Genomic DNA, 13,288 nt, shown 5'->3' on the forward strand with positions numbered 1-13,288 from the left:
CATAGCAACCACGATGTTCATGTGTGTGAATGAGTGAGATGAGTGAGAACCATGCCTGCAGTGTAGTCTGAACTCCAGCATGAACACTGTATTCCAGCAATTCACTGTCAACCTCTTTGTTCATTCTCTGAAAAAGAGAGATAAGACATGTGTTGTTCACACAGCTCACTGCTAACTTGAATATTTGGATGGATTAAGTGTCCACCTCATCTTCTTTGTCTCCAAGCTGAGAACCTGAATCCAGGCTGGTGGCTGCAGGTATAGGATAGGGGCCTTCCTCTGGCTCCTTCATGAACACCGGCTTGTCCTCCATGGAGATCCACTCTTGGTAAACGCGAACCACTTTTCGCATTGCAGCTGCCTCACACATGGGAAGAAGAAACGCCTACACAGGGGGAAGTAGAACATGCCTAGTTGAAATACTGCTGAATATTTCTGGAAGTAAAATCACCCAGCAACGTGGAAATTATGCATTCAGGAAAAGACCAACATCCTGACATCCATATTGAATGTAATCTGTGGATATTTGTTGCATAAAGGACATCACAAATGAAAGAAATATGCAGCATGTTCATCCACCGCTGAACTGATAGCAGCCCAAAACGCACACATGGATGTAACTAAATCATACAAACGTGTGTCAATGATGTAAAGTAATGCAGACATTAATCATCTCTGCTTCAAATCCCTCAATGCACAAAGCATGAGAAGGCAAACTATTTGGCTTTATTTTCACTCTGTCCCTAACCGAGTGTTGTCATTGGAATTGGTGTATTCAAACCTATTCTTCTCTTAAAGTTTCAAAAGTATGACAAAAAGGAAACTATTTCTACTTTACCTGTCTAAAGATCTCTGTGATGAAGTTGACGTTGGTTCTGGAGCTGGTCAGCACTCTCCTCACCACCTCCATGTCTGTAAGCTGCTCTTCATCCATGGAGCAGAGTGAAGAGGAGCTGGGCTCTCGCTCAGTCAGTGTGGAGGTGTTGGAGTGACTCTGTTCAGGTTCTCCTATATTCCCTGGACCTCCACAGATCCCCATGCTACCTCCTATGGGCCCCAAGGAGCTCCCACTCCCTTCCAGGTGGCTGTCAGACCGAATCCCTCCTCCACCACTATCATCTGAGCTGCCTGCGGAGCGAGCGGCCAGTCCGGCTGCGGCTCGCTGGGGTGACCAAATCAAAAGTATGATTTTAGTATGATTTGTATGGAGGTATTTATTATTCAACATTATACACGTGAACATCTTACCTGTATGTTCTTTGGGACGTTCTCTCCCTCTGTTCCTGGGATGTGTGTTTGGGTGTTGGGTCTTGGCTCCAACCAGAAAGAAACCAGCCAGCGGATAAAGATGACTCGGGCCTGAAGGAAGCTCTCCTTGGTGCAGTAAAGTGTTTCACCATTATCCTGCTCTCTGCGCACCACACTGTAGTACGGCTTAGACCGCATTTGTGGCACATCTACAGGGAAAGTGGTTAGAGTGCAGAAATAAATCACCACTGTTCAGTCAATTTGTTCCAGTCCCGTCTGGGTTCACCACCTTCTCATAAAAGAACATTTCTCACCTAGCATGGGGTTGTAGAGGCTTGTTTCCATGGCAAAGTTGGGAAATATGTGAGGAAGGTAAAACTTCCTGAAGTGACCGAAGAGGAAGCTGAAGCCACGTTCATGATTCTCTTTACAGCGCCACTCTAAAGACTTTGCCTGGTGAACACAGAAAAAAGCCTGTGTTATAAAGAAAGAATCACGCAGAAAAGCGGGTCAAGCAGAGAAGAGCGCCATTGTTTTTAGGAAAGAGCGTTATCAGTGTGTGAACGCCTGCATGCATGTGTGTGAACGCAGCAGGACCAAGAAAAGCCAAAGTAAATGAGTGATAATGACAATGTGTATCTTAGGGAGTTAATGAATCCAGAAAGGAATTTGATTCTTACTGAACCACCGAATGACTGACTGACCCAGTACCTGCTTTCTCCCATGTTTCCAGCCTTAGTGGTATTAGTAAAGCAGTGCAACGTTTCCATTTACGGTGTTAGTAAAGAATGATGAGAATACCTGGTTTACCATATATTTCAGCAGAGCTTCTAGGAAGTAGGCAGTGAGGTCTTCCTGGTTTTTGTCACCTGACTGAGGAGCAACCAATGGTGTGATTTCTTCTGGTGTGACCTGAGCTGCAGGGAGGAAAAGGAGGAAGGTTATCATCACAATGAAAGCAACAACGTATGTTTCTGTTTGTCTCTCTATATAAATTCTGTTGGTGCTGAGCTCCATTTGTTACTTTAAATCCACAGTAAGTGTGTGTGTGTCTGTTTGTTCTACTAACTCTCTGTCAAACTCAGCGGTGGGTTGATCAGAGTGTCCAGAGTGCGTGGGGTCCCGTGGCAGAGCGGAGCTGGGAAGCCAGGAATCAAACAAGCAAACATGCAGAGCTGCTCGCGCTCGGCATTACTCTGCAGCGCCTGCATCCATAACAAAAACAAGCGAACGCCCTCACGACGGATCTGTGATGGTGATGGAAAAGGAAAGAGAGTACAAAACAAGTATCCGTTAACAGCAGCTTGTTGTGTCTTGGTCAAACTTTGAACATGAGAATCAAGACAATAAACATCCTCTTTTGGTAGCCTTTGGTGAGGAGTTGGGTTTAGAGGTTGAGAACAGTACCTTTAGAGAGTTCCCAGTGTGCAACAGCTTCTTAAGGATTAGCCCTGAGAGAGAAATACGTGTCAACAACACTGAACAGCGTTTATCTACTCGTGTTTCTAGTGTCTTTGCTGACAACAACAAAACTGTAAATAAAAGCTGTCAAAAGGCAGCTTTTAAGACATTTTAGAGGAGGTTTGTCCTTGAATTACACGACACAGTTACGAGTGGCTACATGAGCTGCTTCTGGAAAAGGGGTTACCGATGCTGTGGAACTGCCACCGACTCTGGATCCTCTCTGGCAGGAGCTGGAGAATTTTCTGGAGAAGGAAAATAAATGAATAAATAAATAGATGTTCCAGAACGCGGCGGTGCGTCTGGTCTTGGATCAGCCTAAAAGAACACGTCCCCCCTCTGTTCATTGAGCTCCTCTGGCTGCCCTTAGCCGCCCGCATCAGGTTCAAGTCCCTGATGTTAGCTACAAAGAGCTTAATGGAACGGCTCCATCTACTTGAATGCTCTTGCAAAGGCTTCTGTCCCAACTGGGTCCCTCCGTTGGTCCCAGGATTGTCGTCTAGCAGCTCCTACACCACGCCTTAGACAATCCAAACTCTGTTCATGTGTCGTCCCACGATGGTGGAATGACCTACCGAGCGCTACCAGAACAGGGGCGTCCCTGTCTATCTTCAGGAAACTCTTGAAAACCCAGCTCTTCAGAGAGCATCTCCTATCCCAGCACTTACCTTGTACTTCCCTACCCCCTCTATCTCTGCACTTTATCTTTCTGCACTTCCTTCTATGCCTGCACCCTATCTCTACTCTGTCACCTCTGACAGAGTCGGACTCGTGGGTTCCTTCTATGTAGCTTATTGTTAGCTTTTATTTAGCTGTTATACCTTCATTTGTAAGTCCTTTTGGATAAAAGCGTCTGCTGAATACATAAACAGAAACATAAATATGGGACAGACTCTGATCATCTTGGTAACAACTGAAAATTTAGATTACACTAAATGCTTGGTTATTCGCTATAGCTTTATTACTATATAGTTATATTAAATTGTTTAAAGTTCACAAATAACTAATGATTGAGTAACCCTCCCCCAAACAAATGATTCAACAAAACTTGCCTTTATCCTAAATAACCCTTTAAAGAAAGCATTATAAAACTCAATAAGCATTAATAAAGCCTATTGTTTTGTTAATTGATTTTAATTCATTCCTTATAAACATTTGCCAAATAAATCTTTTAAAGTCTGTAAGTGCGCATTTTCACCAGAAATCTTTTATTCTAAAGCAGACTTAAACCTGAAATAAAACCCATCTGAGACCTGAAATCATCAGCTTTGTAAGTTGCTGCCTTTGTTCTTTCCTGTACTGTTCATCAGTATAATTATCTTATCATTATTATAAAAAAAAAAACCTTAAAAAAACACGCTGTTTAACATTGAAAGAGAGAAGCAAACAGAATTACTTATATGCTGCGGGTTCTTCTATCCTACTTTTCACCCAACAAGTGTTTCCAGCTCTGATCTGCATTTTAAATCAGTTGAGGGCAAATGGAGGTCAGTAACACGCACACACACACACACACACACACAAACAGCTATCTTATCCACGCCACTCCAAAGCACCACCACTCAGTTGTTGCCAAATGCCAGTGGTCTCAGTCTGAGGTCAATGCCAGCTGGTGTTATGGTACTGGGACCAGCTCCAGAACGTAAACACAAATGTCAGGGCTCAAACTGAATCCAGACACAGAACAGTGCCTCTCTTTAATAACCAGCATTAATGATCATAACTGACTGGGACACAATGCCACTGGTTTCCACGAGGAGTATGCATACGGTCAAATAAATGAACACAGTTTTCTCAGATCTTTACATTTGGATTTGACAGATTTTGTCACCTCAAAGATGAAGAGGATTGAGTCCAACTCCTCCCTCTGCGACTTATGACCTGAAAAACACAAATTAGCATCAAGACAGAACAAAAATAAAGCCTGACGATGTTTTTGACTTTGACCATTAGTAAAACTGACCTTTTTGCTTGAGGCTGACCTCAATGGTGACAAAGTTTTCAAAGAAGACATAGTAGATGTGTGAGTAATACAAGTCAAAGAACTGCTTCAGATCTGGAGCCTCTGAATTTTCTGGAGAAAAAAGAAAAGAAATACAAATGTTGTGTCTTTGATTTCTTCAGAAATATGAAATTCTCTCTCCTTTTTCCCTCCAACAAATGTTGCCCGAGTAAAACGCAAATAAAACACAACTTACAATCAAACTATAAAAGGAGACCTGAATACGGATCAACAGTCTAAAAGCTTGCAACAAAGTCTAACTGCATCTACAATCATGAGAAAAAAACCTGAAGACGACATATTTCTGACCTCATATCTCAGGAAGCACATTACAGAAACATAACTTCACTTCTGCATCTGAGCTCTAAACACAAGCCGAGCTCTGTGGAGCAGCAGCAGAAAAGACATACAGCTCTGTTCCCGTCACAGTTTAACGGGGAGTTTACCTTCATGTGATCTGGACCTCAGCACTGCTGGCCGTCATTAGATGTGAGACACATTTACACTGATATATAACACACGCTCCATACAAACCATACTGTAGGAGCGCCTCTGCAGAGCAGGCCGAGACTGAGAGGAAACACACAAGTATGACAGACATTATGCTCCATGCTGGCACACATAGGTGCAAAGATGAGCTGAGATTAAGAGGAGCCTCTGCTGATAATCTTTGGGTTTGTTGATATAAAACAGACGCACTGAAGTCATCTGTGCCTGAGCGGCTCCCCTTGTAAGGTCACTTCCATCCCTTCCTCTTAGGACTTCCTAACAAAACATTTATCAACACTTGACTGCTAACTCTCAGACTATTTAAAGAGACTGATTCCTAATAATAGAATTAAATCCTAACCCTGGGATGCCAGCTAAAACATAGTTGATGAGTGATGTTTCTTAGCGTATTCAGACCATGGTTTTACTATCTAAAGTTTGTTGTTAATGTGGGGAAAATTAAGTCATTATCCCAAAACAACGCTATGTGGCCAACTATAATGGGATTCTTGTTTACTTACATTATTGGATGCTTGCATCCAGGGGCCAAAAGCTCAGCTGGCAGTCATAGGATTGTAATAAACTTCTTTATTAAAACATAGATTTTCACTGTTTTCAATAACTAATCAAATAACTAAATCTTATTTTCCTATATCAGCAGCATGGCGGTAACTTTAGTTTACACAATCATCAGGAATACCGTAAGGAACTCTGTTTTTTAGTTAATCTGATTCAAAATTCCTTTATTGTCATGCTGAGAAATGTTGAAACAGTCCACGATGACAAATTCATTCAGATAAAAAGCAGCAAAAGCTATCAGTGTCATCAGATCCAGCTACTGTCACATTTCTAAGTGAGTAAAAGTGTGGCCTGATAACCTTTAAAACCAAACTGCATCAAGAGAACTGCAAAGCGATGCAGCAGCTCATTGTTTAATCATTAAGTCAAAGGAAGTTATTTCACCCTCTAAAAATTCAACTTTAATCTGTATTCACAAAACAAGTAAGCTACAAGAACAGCAACGTTCGTTATCCAGGTTGCTGACTGTGGTATTGCTACAGTTAACAGTTTAATAATAACTAATGCTTTTTCTTCAAGTGATCTGGCTGCATGACTGCTGAAACTCTTGAGTTAGGTGTTGTTCAGCCACTGGAAAAGTGCACGTTTTGTGGTTGTTATCATGATCAGTGTTCCCCACAGACCACAGAGAGGGGGCACACCCCTTTCTCTTAGATCCAACACATACACAAACATGGGGCCCAGTAGCTCTCACAATAGAAGCAGGAAGTTGTGCTACTGTACTGGACACAAAGAGGAAATACTGGAGGTTCTTTTCCTCCCCGGTGTAGCTACTCCTGAGATACACACACCCAAACACTCACACATGCATCACTTGTTAATACCAGGTTATCCTCCCATCTCTCCCACACATTTCAAATGTGTTTTGTGTTATCCTGTTAAGACAAACAGTCAGCGTTTCTCACTTGTCAGGTCTTTCTCCAACACGCAGGCACGCCCCTGAAGTAATCACAACAACCTGACTAACAGCGTGTAGCATCAGTGTCTGCATATCAAAGTCAGCTAAGCAAACATCACACAATACTTCCGTCTGTCCAAAGACCCTTGGGGAAACTTTATATTAAACATTTAACCCTTACACACAATACAAATCACGACTTTAAATCTTTTCCAGCTTTTATAGCAGAGACATCTTATCTGATATACATTACACAGCATTTCTGAGCATAAAACAATGACTTTAAAGCTCATTTTAAAGGGTCTCATTATGGACAGCAACTGTAACGCCTACTAAGTCAACAATACAAAAAACTAAAATGATTGCGTACTTGTTTATACTAAAGGCAACTTTGAATATGAAGATTTTGTAGATTGACAGCCACTCTGTGAACAGATTGGCACGTACAAGCTAACCTCTTAGCTGCTTATTAGGGATTTTTTTTAACTTACCTATGACTATTCTGAGGTGTTTGAGCCTTGTCAACACGTCCTTCTTTGGGTCCAAGACTTTCTGTGTTGATTTTTTAACGTCCCCATGAGGCTTTTTTGAGAACATTCCTGAGGCAGGAGACGCAAGAATGCGACGGCAGACAGCGAGGAGGAGCTAGCTACACAGCCACTGAAATAGCCTCAGTTAGCGTTAATCTTCCAACTGTAACGAAAAACCGTTGGATCATTCATTAACGCTGAGCTGAGAACTGGCGACCCTCCACGACAGTGCCGAATATTTTTAGGGGTAAAATCGGTCGCAACAGGCGCATTCTGTTTTAACTAAAGACAAATATGTACAAAATAGAGGGGCAACGCATCCATCCATTGCACCTCCCTTCCACTGTAGTCCGCAGCTTTGAGGGCTAAACTAGCGAGTTAGCTACCTCCACTGTCCAGTCAGAAAACATCATGGCGGAGGGGTGGAGGGAGGAGAAAAACAAAATAGTAGATACCAGATAAATTCAACGCAAACATTGCTCAACATTGAGTGAACTTAAGTTATTTTGTGTCAGTTTTGTCACATGTTACATTTAACAAAAATACCACGTAGATTTTAAAACAGAAACGCCCTTTCCAATTTAAAGCTTCAAACGTCTTTTTATTTTATTGCTGATAAATCTCTGCCTCGAGCGAAAGTGGTGGATCATGGGTATCGTAGTTCCAGGCTCTTTCTTAGACCTTTGTCGAGATGAAATTAGTGAAATGAGTAAACTTCGTGAATATTATAATACCTTGTCATATATAAATTGAATAAAAATGCCACATACTTTTAGCAGAACCATTGTTTCCAATTTAAAGCTTCAAACACCATTCCTAATAATTTTTTTTTGCTCAAACTTTCCGCCTCAATTGACAGTAGTGTGTTATGGGTAATGTAGTTCTATTCGTGGCCTTGGACCTTTTGTACAGAATATATCAGTGATACGGAAAACTACAGTTCCCAAGACATATAAGACCACCTGTCTAGATTTGTTTTTAGCATAGCTGGGACGCACAAGTGAAATTGTACTAACGAAAAACAACACGTTTAACATCCTGTATTTCTTCCGAGAATCACTTTTCTGTATAGATTCTCTTGGACGTCATTTACCTCACCATATCGTGAGTTATAGTCCAGTTTTTGAGCTTGAATTGTAAAGTATGTTTGTATTAAAGCGTGATGATTTATGGCACGCTACTCAGCAGCTAGCTAATATGCTAACGGAATGCTAACCATATGTGTTCTCCTGTATTATTTGTAGTCAGATAATTGACAGGGCAAAAAAGATTGGATTTGATTGTAAAAAAAATTTTTTATTAACAACCTTGAGTAATGTATTTACATGTACCAGTAGAGGATAATAATTTTCCATTAAAGAGAAGCTAAATCAAAGACAAAACGCATGAGATATCGCCCACAAACAGTTTAGGTTCTATTTGGATTAATACGTTTTTAATCAAGTGTCTTAAGTCACTTCTCAACTACTCTAATGTAGTTCAATTTTGCACAATTAACATGTAATATTAAGCTCATGTATAATATGGACTCCGTGAGAAGGAAATCAAGATTTTCTGATGCAACTCCATATTTCTTTATATTTTGCTTCCATATTTCCAAACTTTCTTGAAATATTTTGACATAGTTTTGAGCAATAGTTATCCAGGTTTTTCTGAAGGTTGTTCAAAATTTTTCTTTGGACATTGGCTGCTTTTTCAGTCCAGTTTTTGTACCCGACCATTTTCATAGGAATATTTTGTTAAGCCACTTAACACTGACCTTTGAATCAGTAAAGCATAAAAAAGGCACGTAACTCAAGGGATGAACTAGTTGTCAAAACAGACAACTTAGCAAAGAACCCATTTTAAATTGGATCTTTTGGCACTTTGTTACTAGCAGCCTCTCACAAAGACACACAATTTGTTCCCATTTCTTTAGTTGCATCAATAAAGAAACACCAAAGATAACAGTTTGACTGGCAGAAAATAGTATTTTTGCACAAACAAGGTGACAACAACCATCAGAAATGGTGTCCATGGAAGGGTTTTGCACAGCTTTGTACGTTTCTGTCTAACAGCAGCGCTCTGAAATTGATGTGGTGCAATGCCGGTGCACCGTGATCGGGAAAAGAAGGAGAGTACAGCTGAGGAGATGGAGGTGGAGGAGCAGGAACAAGAAGCATCCAGCTCAGATGAGGAGGATTCCGACACCTCCTCTGTCTCTGAGGATGGAGACAGCTCAGGTGAGAAACTCTGGAGCTACAGAAAATGAACGCAGCATTTTTATACTGATATAGAGATAAGCTATTGCCAGAGGTTTGAGCTGATTATGATGATCTTATGAGCCCCTCAGCTGCTTCCCTCATGAACGATATGTTTATTGCATACCTGTGTGTTTGTTACTTTCTGGTGTTTCAGAAATGGATGAAGAGGACTGTGAGCGGAGGAGAATTGAGTGTCTGGATGAAATGTCTACCCTGGAGAAACAGTTCACTGATCTCAAAGACCAGTGAGGCTCTCATTGATTTACAAGATCTTTTTCCTAAATTTTGATAGATACAAAATGCAGCAAATAACAATGAGTAATATCCATATTTACTACTGTGTGTGAAGGTTGTACAGAGAGCGACTCTGTCAGGTGAACAGCAAGCTGGCAGAGGTGGAGGCTGGCCGGGCAGCAGAATATCTCGAGCCTCTGGCTGTGCTGCTGGAGAACATGCAGGTCCGCACTAAGGTGGCAGGTACGTCCAACACACTCACACTCACACTCATAACGTCTAACACACTCAGGTTTCCTTACCACCCTCACATTGTGACTTCCTTCTGTCTTTGTCAGGCATTTACAGAGAGTTGTGTCTCGAATCTGTGAAGAACAAGTATGACTGTGAGATCCAGGCAGCATTTCAACACTGGGAGGTCGGAGTCACACACACACACACACACACAGACACACACACACACACACACACACACACACACACATTTGAACAGCTAATTTCTTACATATTAAGTATCATTAACTTGATGGAGTTTCTCTGATTGCTTGCAGAGTGAGAAGCTGCTGCTGCTTGATACGGTGCAGAGCGAACTGGAGGAGAAAATTAGAAGACTGGAGGAGGACCGACACAGCATAGATATTACATCAGGTAACGCAGTCATTATGTTGTGTAATGCAGCCACAGATACTTGCAACACATCTGAATCTCACTGTTTGTGCAGAGCTGTGGAGTGACGAGCTGTCAGGGAAGAAGAAGAGACGAGATGCTTTAAGTCCAGATAAGAAGAGAAGACGGCCTTCTGTGGTGTCTGATATCCTTGGTTTATTTTATTACTTACATTGGTACGACTTAAAAAAATCCCAACTACTGGAATCCGGTGTCCTGCTCCCTGTATTATCTCGGTCCTTAACGCTGCTCACGTCCATATATCGTCTACATGCTGCCTGATCTGGACATCCTGGAGGACTGGACAGCTATCAGAAAGGTGTGTGTCTGTGAATACAGAGATCAGCATCTTTGTGAGCATCATTTAACAGCCATCTGTGCTGTGTGTGTCTTCCCACACAGGCTGTGGCCACACTGGGCCCCCACAGAGGGAAGGTGGACGTCGACAGCCCCGTGTTCCCGTTCAGACCCGACAGAAACAGGCCGATTCTCAACTGCTGAGACACCCACGTACAGGCTGAAGAGCACACAATGACCTCAAATACACATTTAGCCCACATGGTTGCATTCAACAAGCACAAAAACACACATCTGAACAGCTGACAGTGACCACAACTCCGCCTTTTAGTGACTCCAGCTGGTAAGCTGCTTCTTGTGCTGACAGCTCTGCACAGCAAGGACTCAGGGGTTTGAACATGAATGGAAGCGTTATCGATCCCTTCAGACAGATGTTGCTGCTCCGGTCTAAACTCAGGCACCACAGATGCTTTCAAGCAATGCAGGAATTTATAATTTGATGATGAAACCTTTCATTTATACCAACATTCAACACCTTCCACATCATGACTTTCATGCTTAACTTTATCTTTTCTTTTACGGGTAACTTCTCCCTTAAAAGAAAATAAAGTAGTGATGCAACAGTTTTGGCATCACTGAAAAGTGGAAGTTATGATGAAAACAGTTCAAGCTTTCATACAGTGCATAAGGATGCATAACTGCTGTGTGCATCTTTTACTACACTGTTGACCTTTCTCAAAAATATGACAAATAATTCCACTCTTACTCCTTGAATAAGAGTTATTTCAACTCATAGAAACTGTTCTTCTGAAGAGGAGCTAGATTTGAATCTTCAAATTATTACATATTTTTACATTGGTTAAACCACTTGGTTCCCGTCTAAAAACAGCTCGCATTAAAGTTTCTTCTCTAAGGTAGTCCTCAGTGAATTAGCTTGTTGTACTTAGAGCTAAAATGAGTAGAAAAATAGTATAAAACATTGTGTTTGGCAACTTTTCCAGAAGGAAAAGACATTTTTGTCCAGAACACTGTGATTTTTACCTGTTTTACAGTTTGTTAACTCAGTTTTCAAAAGTCATCTGAGCATGTTGTGACTGTTGTCAGAGGTTTTTTTTTTTTTACAAATTTGGACTGATCCAACCAGGATTTAAGCGTGAATGACTGTAAGATAACTATTTTCTGTCATCAGGCTTGAGGGTCATTGATGAGTTCTGGTTTTGCTATGAAACAGATCTTTTGTGCCATGAAATATTTTTCATTTCTGTACTTTTTATGTGAGTTAAATGAGACAGGTGGTGATCATATTTGAAAGTTTTCTTTTGCTTTAGACAGCTTCCAGTGTATAAGATAATGAAGTTGCTCGTGTGACAGTTGATACATTGAGAAAAAGAGTAATACTTGAAGTTCCTGTTGAATTAGTGAACTGTGTTGTACCACTAACGCTGTGGGAGGAGGAAGTGGTGATGAGAACAGAAAAAACAGAACTTATGTGGTGTTTGTGGGTTTGACTCCTTTTTTTTCTGCACATCGTGTTTTTATATGGATCCTCATTCATTCCTCTTTTTGTTTGCCACTTCACAACTCGTCAGTCGCGGTAACCACGAGGAAAATGTCTTAACAACTGAACGCCAAATGTAACGCAGTCATGATACGAGCAGCTGAAATGCAAAAGTATTACTACGTTTACTACTTCCATGTCTACCTCTTTTCTCTCTGTCACACGTCTTTATGACCAACTGTTGATTCTTTGTTGTCACTGACTTATTTGTTCAGAGCTGTTTTTCTAAAAGCTTTAAGCAGTTATCGGCTTCCTTTCAGTGACCACTTTCCAATCACCGTTTAATCAATAGTGATGAAAGTTGTTGGGTTTTACAGGATTAAGGTGGTGGGGCTGGTTAGTATTCAAACACTTGCTTTTTCAGAGTGAAGTAATGTGTCGGGTACATTTTTCTTGTTAATTCTGTGGATGGGTTTTACAATTAAAAGTTGTTTTATACGTTCTCGTCGTGTCTCCGTTTGCACTGATTTAGCAGTGAAAACACTGGCAGCAAGGCGCCGGTGAATGTATTGATTGTTTACTTCGGTAAATGCGCTGCCAGACCGAGAGGAGCCTACCATCTTTGCAGGTTGTTGCCTCATTTATATGAATGAATTATTCAGGAGCAGAGTGTCCAGAGCGCTTTGCACCACCTAAAAACTTTAAAAAGAAGGCAGGAACTGATGAAAAGGCAAAACAACAAGACCGTAAAGAGAGCTTCAAACCACATTACTAATTAACACATGAGGAAATATACATTTCCCAACACTTGGCCATGTCCAGAGTGAGCTGTAAATGATAAATGAGGTGTTGGAGATTACCTCTCAAGGACACACTGACTGCTGGCCTTGCAGTCTTCCCGACTCTCTGCAGTAAAACAAAAATATTTTTGAGTGTACAAAGCAAGCAAAGACCTTTGGGCCAGAGTTGGCCTTCCATCGAAACATTAAAGAGCACAATAAGGAAAAATATTAAGCATTCAAATATAAATCTCAGCTCACAACTCATAAAATATATATTTATGACCCTCATTTGTGAAAAAGTTGTGACAATATAAAAAGTAACTCTAAATAAAAACAAAACACAACAACAAACAAACAAACA

At 41.1% G+C, this 13,288-nt stretch overlaps 2 protein-coding genes across 3 annotated transcripts in view; one reads left to right on the forward strand and one right to left on the reverse strand.

The window, feature by feature from the left end:
• Positions 1–7,604, reverse strand: part of ralgapa1 (Ral GTPase activating protein catalytic subunit alpha 1) — a 66,236-nt gene extending 58,632 nt beyond the window's left edge. The window contains exons 1-12 of the mRNA XM_072365569.1: positions 7,169–7,604; positions 4,673–4,783; positions 4,541–4,590; positions 2,897–2,954; positions 2,656–2,699; positions 2,318–2,495; positions 2,050–2,165; positions 1,563–1,701; positions 1,249–1,457; positions 839–1,162; positions 206–385; positions 56–127 (exon numbers count right to left, since the gene is read on the reverse strand). Coding sequence (XP_072221670.1) covers positions 56–127; positions 206–385; positions 839–1,162; positions 1,249–1,457; positions 1,563–1,701; positions 2,050–2,165; positions 2,318–2,495; positions 2,656–2,699; positions 2,897–2,954; positions 4,541–4,590; positions 4,673–4,783; positions 7,169–7,274 — 1,587 coding nt within the window. The 5' untranslated portion in view covers positions 7,275–7,604. The remainder of the gene's footprint in view (positions 1–55; positions 128–205; positions 386–838; positions 1,163–1,248; positions 1,458–1,562; positions 1,702–2,049; positions 2,166–2,317; positions 2,496–2,655; positions 2,700–2,896; positions 2,955–4,540; positions 4,591–4,672; positions 4,784–7,168) is intronic.
• Positions 7,605–8,161: 557 nt separating this feature from the next.
• brms1la (BRMS1 like transcriptional repressor a) lies at positions 8,162–12,614 on the forward strand. 2 transcript variants are annotated; one of them, XM_072365518.1, is made up of 9 exons: positions 8,162–8,311; positions 9,265–9,429; positions 9,605–9,695; positions 9,800–9,927; positions 10,023–10,102; positions 10,236–10,332; positions 10,406–10,495; positions 10,605–10,669; positions 10,753–12,614. In XM_072365518.1, exons 2-9 carry the CDS (start codon positions 9,291–9,293, stop codon positions 10,849–10,851), a joined length of 789 nt encoding a protein of 262 aa, XP_072221619.1. In that variant the 5' UTR covers positions 8,162–8,311; positions 9,265–9,290; the 3' UTR covers positions 10,852–12,614. The 2 variants fall into 2 exon arrangements, with proteins under 2 accessions (XP_072221619.1, XP_072221620.1); XM_072365519.1 differs by having other exon boundaries at positions 9,268–9,429.
• The last annotated feature ends 674 nt before the right edge of the window (positions 12,615–13,288 follow it).

This window comes from Leuresthes tenuis, unplaced genomic scaffold (assembly GCF_036924035.1).
Source record: "Leuresthes tenuis unplaced genomic scaffold, fLeuTen1.0.hap1 SCAF_15, whole genome shotgun sequence".
NCBI lineage: Eukaryota > Metazoa > Chordata > Actinopteri > Atheriniformes > Atherinopsidae > Leuresthes > Leuresthes tenuis.

Coding starts and splice junctions, on each gene's coding strand:
- brms1la (XM_072365518.1), top strand. CDS start 9,291: ATGCCGGTGCACCGTGATCGGGAAAAGAAGGAGAGTACAGCTGAGGAG. Junction 9,696..9,799: donor TTCACTGATCTCAAAGACCA/GTGAGGCTCTCA, acceptor CTGTGTGTGAAG/GTTGTACAGAGAGCGACTCT. Junction 10,670..10,752: donor ACTGGACAGCTATCAGAAAG/GTGTGTGTCTGT, acceptor CTTCCCACACAG/GCTGTGGCCACACTGGGCCC.